Here is a 9,002-nt window from a genome sequence, read left to right as displayed (position 1 = left end):
TAGTTGCACCACATTATAAATAACGATATCATGCAAAACCTATCGATTTGTTAGACTGAAAACGTAATCACACCACATTTCACATATCATCATGCGTCGAATGAACCCATATATAAGGCAAGGAATTAAACTATGATCACAACTACATGTAATCAAGCAACATTTCATTTCAATAAATAAATCATGCAAGATGCTACGCAAAATTCATCACGCATACAATCCTGCAACATGCCACTTCGCGTTTCCCGACTCATAACCATCCACGTAGTAACCAACCGAAACAATAGGATCTAGTTTTTATATGAGGGATCCTACTCACCCAAAACTGACCTCCTATTACACTCAAGTCGGGTTCATTTTATTAGACACTCCGAGATTCATTTTGGTTCATTGGTTTAGGTTCCAAAATCGTCGCTCTGATACCGCTTTGTAACACCCCAACTATCCGGCCAAGATAATTGGAGCGTTACCATATCGGTTTCCCGAGGTAGTGTTTCAAAACTTCAATCAAGAACATTTATTAATGCAATGTTTAATGATTACATAAACGTAAATGAATGAATGAAAGTACAATTCATGACATCTATACTCTTCTAATCAACTAGACTCGTCTCGTGACTCATCAAGCTCGTCCCATCTCCCGCTTGTTATCCAAACAATCTGTGCTTAACCTGCTCCCCATATGACCGAAGGATATCATATGGATCGACACAAGCCACCCCAAAAGAGATAGGTGACAATTACACAGACACACAAACGTCAGTAATGATAAATGAAGTGTAACACGACTTAAGTGTGTGAGTCAACAACATGACCATGATATGAATGACACACAATTATCCAGCCGTCACGCCGGTACCGGGACATGCCCAAATGTACCGACAACCACTGGTGCCAAGAACACGTCCACGACACCAGGCTCACACAAGGTACTCTGAACACGTTGGTGGTACCGCCCCCAAGAGCGACTCGGGTCCCCTGCTAGACGTCGTGCCTCACCACACGCGTCCCTCCAAACTCAAGTAATTAATGTGCACATCCCTCTTGGAGCGGGAAAATCCAAGAGGCGACTCAAGAGAAAGACGGTCTCCCAACCGCCTTCCGTCTCCACAACAACAAATAACCAATCATGCCCACCGACATATAAAATAACACAAATATGCAAGATACCGTATCACATGCCAATTACAGACTTATCTAATGCAATTAAATGACAAACAACTCATTTAACAATTAAACACATTATCGAACTGAGTAGGATAAACCTACCTTTTAGCAAATCTCCATAAGCAATCCGAATAAAATAATCTTCCACAACAACCGTCACCTATAATTAATTAAATATAATTAATTAATTACTAACTAATCTAATCTAATTAAATACGAATTAATTAATTAAATAGAAACCCGTCTTAAAGCTATTCACATCCCGACTCCCACCCCCGACTGGGCCACCATTACCACCATGGACCACCACCACCACGGTCCCTACTCCCCCAACATCAACAACCGACACCACCAACAACAACACACACGACACCAACAATAACCAAGTGACCCCACTATTACCACCACAACAAACCACCACAACAAACCACCACCACAACCGCCAACAACAAACAACAACAACAAACGCAACCAAGACAAAACAGTCCGTACACCCCCTTTTAGACTCGATTTTCGACCACCACAACCACTCTACCCACCACCCAAGACCATCACTAGCTTCTCCTCACTACCTCAACACAACCATCCCAAAACCAACCCCGGTCAGTTATGGTAAGAGGGTTACAAATCCGTCTTAAAACCGTCGCACAAAACAGCTATAATCCATTATATATACTCGGTCAAACCACCATTTGGGCGTTCAACGGTGGTCCTATGCTGGTCACGGTGGGTCTAAGTGGTGGGTGAGTCAACGGTATAAATTAAATAATATATAAATAAGTTTCAGACGGTTTTACCTTACGATCTCGAGGCGGAGGGCAAAATCTCCACTTTCTCTTCCTTTCTCTCTTTCTCTCTTTTCTCTCTAAAATATGGTGGGTGAGGATTTTGTTGAGATTTTTAGTGGATAAGGGTGATGGGTAGATAAGGGTGGAGTATATAAGGTGATGGTATATATACATAAGGTAGTATGCGGATACGTATACATGCATCGTATTCGTATTATTATAATTATACCACTTATTATTATTATCATCATTACCATCCTATAATAATTATTATTATTATTTTATTATTCCGTCTCAAACATAACTCGTTTAAATACAATAAAATATTATTATATAAAAAATATTAATACGGAGTATTATAATTAGAGTGTCATATCGGGGGTTTGTGGTGAAACCTAAGCTTAAGATGATAGCAGGCTATGACCTTAAAGTCATATTTAAGGAAGGGATGTCCCATGATTCTTTGTCACGTGAGAGATACTCAGGTGGAGGAGCCTTTAGCAGCAGATATACCAATTGTGGGGGAATTCAAGGATGTCTTTCCGGAGGAAATACCAGGACTACCTCCCAAGAGAGACATTGACTTCAATTTAGAGCTTAAACCGGGGACGAGACCTATATCTAAGGCCCCTTACCGTATGGGACCGAAAGAATTGGAAGATTTGAAGAAGCAATTGAACGAGTTCTTAGATAAGGGGTACATCAGACCTAGTGTATCGCCTTGGGGAGCGCTGGTTTTGTTTGTGAAGAAGAAAGACGACAGCATGACGTTATGCATTGACTACAGAGAGATAAATCATGTTACCGTGAAGAATAGGTATTCTTTGCCGAGGATTGATGATTTGTTTGACCAGTTGAGTGGTGCCGGGGTATTTTCAAAGATTGATCTAAGATTGGGATACCATCAGATGAGGATTAAGGATGAAGATATTCTTAAGAAAGCTTTTCGGTCGCGGTATGGTCATTATGAGGACGTGGTGGTGCCTTTTGGGTTAACAAATGCGCCAATAGTATTTATGGATCTTATAAATCGGGTCTTCAGTCCATTTTTGGATAGGTTCGTGGTGGTTTTAATTGATGATATTTTAGTCTATTCCAAGACTAAAGAGGAGCACGAGGAACATTTGAGGTTAGTATTGCAAACTTTGCGAGATAACCAGTTATATGCTAAGTTGTCTAAGTGTGAGTTCTGGTTGGAGAAGGTGGCTTTTCTGGCCATGTAATTTCTAAAGATGGTGTAGCTGTGAATCCGAGTAAGATTAAAGGGGTCTCAAACTGCGAAGCACCGAATAATATGGCCGAAATTCAGAGTTTCTTGGGTTTGGCTGGGTATTACAGACTGTTCGTGAAGGACTTTTCCAAGATTGTTAGGCCTATGACGGCATTGATGAGGAAAGAGAACAGATTTCAGTGGGATGAGAGTTGTAAGATGGCATTCCAAATCTTAAAGGAACGTTTGAAGCTTTGCCATAGGGGAGTGACAACTTCGAGGTTTATACTGATGCTTCGAAGAATGGTTTGGGGTGTGTTTTGATGCAGAATGGGAAGGTGATTGCCTATGTTTCGAGGCAATTGAAGTCTTATGAAGAGAAATATCCTACTCGTGATTTAGAGTTGGGTGCAGTTGTGTTTGGTTTGAATATTTGGAGACACTACATATATGGGGCGACCTTTAAGGTGTTTTCGGATCATAAAAGCTTGAAGTACATCTACACTCAAAAGGAGTTGAATATACGTCAGAGAAGATGGATGGAACTGATTGGGGACAATGATATGGAGATCATCTACCATGAGGGGAATGCTAATGTGGTGGCTGATGCTTTGAGTAGGAAAAGTGTGCATTCGTTATGCATTGCCCTGTCATTGATGAAATTGAAAGATGAAATGACAAAGATGGGGATTCACATGATTCGCAAGGGAGATGCCATTGGTGATTTGACTATAGAGCATGTACTTTATGAAGACATTAAGAGGAAGCAAGTGCTTGATCCTAAGATTCGAGAATGGAAGGAAGGGGTGGAAAAGGGTATTATGATGAGTCATAATTATATACAAATTTATACCTCCCCTTAATTGTTTTTTATACGGTTTTCGTGCTAAATTATATTATTTACACGCCTTTAATGTTAAAATGCTGATACTTCAGCTATTTGATATTTAATGCATGAATGATGCATTGAAGGAGCAAAAGAAAGAAATGGGCATCGCGGAGTAGGCATGAAGGAATACACGAAGTATGGCATGGGAATCCATAAGAAAAAAGGAAGAGAAGTTAAGAAGACAACACGAAGAAAGGAGCTGAAAAGGGATGGTTCCTCGATCAACTAGGCCAAGGCTCGATCGAGGATACTGGTGACTCGATCGAGTACATTGGGGCTCGATTGAGGAACCACTTGATTCCATATTTTCTGCAATTTTCCTTAAGTCAGTTATGTTTTGCTATAAATACCTAAACCGTACCCTAGTTTATTTGACGTCTTATTTTCCGTAGTTTCGTAGAACTTCTCAAAGACTATCTTAGAATACTTAGTTCAATTTAATTTATTGTTCGTACTTCCGGATCTAAGCTATTTTACGGTATTGTTCTAATCTTTCTTCAATAATTATTATTCAATCTTTATTCATCTTTTATTATTTTTCATCATGTTTCTAATTAATCTATTGTTGTTCTTCCCTTTAACATGAGTATTTAATTCTCTTATCTAGGGCGAATGGGGATCTAGGTTGTTAGAAGGGGGAATTAATTAATGAATTGATAGTTAAAATTGCTTATTCGTTGTTGTTCAGTTTATTGTTCTTCATCTAATTAGTTAATTGACTAGTATAGCGAATTGAGACTTTCACCGACTGGGTTAGAATCAATATAGGCTGCGATAACTGCATAGAGATAATTTAATGATAGCGATTGCATGTTAAATTAGATCTAAAGGAATATTGAATCGACCGATTATATAACCTTAAACAACATAATTAGCTCTATCAATGAATTAAATCACACCCCGAATAACTACCTAGTGAACCTAAACCCTAGACTTCTTTAATATTATTGTTTACAATCTTTATTTACTTGTAATTAGTTGTTAGCATACAAACAATCAAAACCCCCATAACTTGTTACTTTAACACAGACTTAGACATTAGCAAATAGATTATTACCGCCTCCCTGTGGATACGATACCCTACTTACCGCTAGCTATTTTTTACTAGTACTATAGGATTTATTTTGATTAAGGCCAAACGACTGAAAATAACCTTATCAAATTTGGCGTCGTTACCGGAGAGGCAGCAATTTTTCCGTTTGTTTATGTTTATTTTTGTCTTTTGTCTCAGGGAGCATCAGTTCCTTGAGACAGTTTTATCTTTTCTTATTGTTTTTGTAACACCCCCATTTATTTAAGGGCCTGGACTAGGACTCCTCAGATAAAGAAGGGTGTTACCATCTCGGAAACCCGAGGCAGTAGATAACAAAGGAAAAATAAACAGTACTTTAAATTGAAAGTTATAAATGTTTACAACTCAATGGAACATGTCTCAAAACTGAAAATAAAGTCTGATAGCTAAACTGAAATAAAAGTGGGCTAGCTCTAAGTCAGGTGATCCATGCTCTCTCTCCTGCCAGCTCCATAAGTCTCAACAACCTGTCAATCTGCTCCCCAGTAAATGGATCATCACAGGCGTACACGAATACATAGGGTCAACCGCGAAGTTGAGTAGGTAATACGATATAATAAAGAATGCAATGATATGATACTCCAATCCCAACTCCATCACACACATCCCCGGAACGCTCAGCCATACCGATCCCCGACAGACTATACAAATCGACCGTCGTCGATATTCCAGCTCGTAGCTGAGGGCACCAGGGCAAGTCCTGCAGAACCCGCTTGGGCCTTAATCACGATAATCTCATCTCCTCCTCCAACTCCAACTCCAATGCATAAGAAATGTATAAAACGTATGAAACAATAATGCTCAACGAGATAAATAAGATAAACAGATATGTCATATAAACACCGAACATGCCAACTCTTTATAATCGTAAGAACTCAATCATTGTATTCCCTTACCTCAGTACTGCAGTCAAATGGACAGATGCTCAATAATATTCCACAACAAATTCGCTCTCTGAAAGATAAATAAATGATAAATGATTACTTAACTATTCCCGTTCCCAAAATAGAAGGTTACTAAAAATAGAAACTTCCTAAAATGGAAAGTTTCCTTAAATGGAAACTTCCCTGATATAGCAGTTTTCCATTTTAACCAACCCGACTCAAAACCCGTCTCTAATTATTTAAATAACTCGGGAATTAAATTAAATAACTAATACGATAAATAAAAGATTAAACGGATTATACGATTAAGAAAACCGAAACAAACATTGAACAAACCAAACAACCCGACTCCCACAACCCGTGACTTCACACTCGCCCAAACCCCTCACGCGCCGCCTGAACCACCACGACAACCACTAGGCCCGTTCCCCAGTTCGACCCAACCGCCGACAACCGACCCCAACCTGGTCTACTGCCGCCGGCGAGTCGAACCAGGGCTGCCAACAGCCCTGACACACCGCCTAGCAGGGGTTACCACCACTATCAGCCTCCCCTTGCAACCCAATAGCCACCACCGTCATCAACATCATCCTATGCTACCACCACCACTCTGCTCGCCGTCACTCAACGCACACAGACGCCGTGGCGCCGTCGTTTCGACCTCCCCCGAGTCCACGGTGGCACCACCCCAATTATAATCGTCTAAACCCGCCTGAAAATCCCTGTTTAAACCCGTTTGATTGTCCCTGTCGATAACGCCTCTCACCGCCAATCCCACCGCCTAAAACCTCCCTAACCGCCACCAATAGGGGCGACTCAAACCACCCAATACAAATTCCCCGACACCAACCACCATCATCACCTCCCTGTGACACACGATGACAACAACCACAACCCGACAAACGACAAAAAAGAAAAGAAAAGGGTGACTGCTTACCTAAACTGCCACGTAAACCACCACTAAGGCCGCCTCAAATCGTCGACAACCACCCTATGCTCTTCCCTGCTGCGCCGTCACTACCCACGTTCAAACTCTCCCTCTCGATTTGTGTGATTGTGAAAATGTGCGCCGTCGAAGTGAGGGAGGCGGGTGAGAGAGGAGTGTTTTGTAGAGCTAGGGTAAAATTAGGTTAAGGTAGGTTAGACGGTGTCGATGGGTCATGGGTAACATGATTGGGTAAATGGGTAAGTGTCATGGGTCAGCGTGATTGGTAACTGGGCTATCTAACGTGACTTCGTTCACTTAAACCCGTCTCAACAAATCTACGAATACTCGATCTTATGATATCAACACGATTAAATAGCTTAGCGTAATAAATCGATATAACCCGTCTTAATTAGTCATATAAAATACGGAGTATTACAGTCTTCCCCCTTAAAATAAACTTCGTCCCGAAGTTCGCTCATCTATCAACCTCCAAGCATCGATGTGGGTACCACAACAGATTTTCTAATGTAGATAACTCCTGGATTTAGGTCAATAAAACAAAATGTTACATTCTTTCCTCCTAAAAAGAAAGTTACGTCCCGGAACTTACCTCATGTAAACAGGTGTGGATAGCTTTCCTTCATGGAAAGCTCAGTCTCCCATGTAGCTTCCTCAACATTGTGGTTAGTCCACAAGACTTTCACCAAAGTTGTCTCTCCATTCCTGGTCTTCCTCACTTTCCTGTCCAAAATCTCCTTAGGTGTCTCCAGATAGGACAACTGCTCATCCACCTCGATCACCTCAGGACCTAACACATGTGATGGATCGCTCAAGTACCTCCGCAACTGAGAAACATGAAAGACATTGTGAACTCTGGCTAACGCTAGTGGCAAAGCTAAACGGTATGCCACCTCTCCAACTCTGTCCAATATCTCATAAGGTCCAATGAATTTCTGGCTCAGCTTTCCTCGCTTCCCGAATCTCATAACTCCCTTCATCGGTGACACTTTGAGTAGTACCTTCTCTCCCACCTCGAAAGAAATGTCACTCCTCCTAGTGTCAGCATAGCTCTTCTGTCTGTCCTGGGATGCTCTCATCTTTTGCCTAATAATCTGCACTGTTCAACCATCTCCCGAATCATCTCTCGGCCCCAAAACGACAATCAGGATCGATTATCCCAACACACAGGACTCCTGCATTTCCTACCATAAAGTGCCTCAAATGGAGCCATCCCAATGCTAGCGTGATAACTGTTGTTGTAAGAAAACTCGATCAACCCCAGTCTGTCTTCCCAAGATCCGCTAAACTCTAGAACACAAGCTCTCAACATATCCTCGAGGGTCTGAATAGTCCTCTCTGTCTGGCCGTCGAGCGGGATGAAAAAGCGGTGCTCATCTTGATTGAGTACCCAACAATGACTCGCAATTCCCGCGAACTTGGATAGAAACATGGAATCTCTGTCAGAAACGATATCTTTAGGCACACCATGCAACTTTACCATGTACTGAACATAAGCCTTAGCCAACTCAGCCTTACTCCAAGTATCTTTCATGGGAATAAAGTGAGCTGACTTGGTCAACCTGTCGACGATCACCCAAATCATGTTGTTACCTCTCTGAGTCCGAGGCAACCCGACGATGAAGTCCATGGATATACTCTCCCACTTCCACTCACACATCTAGCGGTTGAACCTTTCCCCCCTGCGGTCTCTTGTGTTCACCCTTCACTCTCTCTACATGTCAAACATCGAGACACGAACTCAAAGAACTTCCTTCTTCATATTAGGCCACCAAAACGTCTTCTTGAGGTCCTTGTATAACTTATCCCCTCTAGGATGTACAGAATAAGGAGTAGCATGTGCCTCAGTAAGAATTTTCCTCTTTAATTCCTCATTAACTGGCACACACTACCTCTGTCCAAACCTCAAGCTCCCATCCGAATGAATACTGAATTTAGAGTAAGGTTCTGCACACTGCTGTTCCACCGCACCGCGCCATTTCTGAACTCTAGCATCCTCTTTCTGTAACTCTCGAATCTCCTCGTACAACTCTGGCTCAACTGTCA

At 41.5% G+C, this 9,002-nt stretch overlaps 1 protein-coding gene across 1 annotated transcript; it reads right to left on the bottom strand.

Moving 5' to 3' along the window:
• Positions 1-7,549: 7,549 nt before the first annotated feature.
• Positions 7,550-8,035, bottom strand: LOC141595245 (uncharacterized). Its single transcript, XM_074415211.1, has one exon. The coding sequence runs from the start codon at positions 8,033-8,035 to the stop codon at positions 7,550-7,552; it is 486 nt and encodes a 161-aa protein (XP_074271312.1).
• Between the last annotated feature and the right edge of the window lie 967 nt (positions 8,036-9,002).

This window comes from Silene latifolia, chromosome 8 (genome assembly GCF_048544455.1).
Source record: "Silene latifolia isolate original U9 population chromosome 8, ASM4854445v1, whole genome shotgun sequence".
NCBI classification, from domain to species: domain Eukaryota; kingdom Viridiplantae; phylum Streptophyta; class Magnoliopsida; order Caryophyllales; family Caryophyllaceae; genus Silene; species Silene latifolia.
Note: the sequence above shows the minus strand (reverse complement) of the source record. Positions and strands in the feature narration are given on the sequence as shown.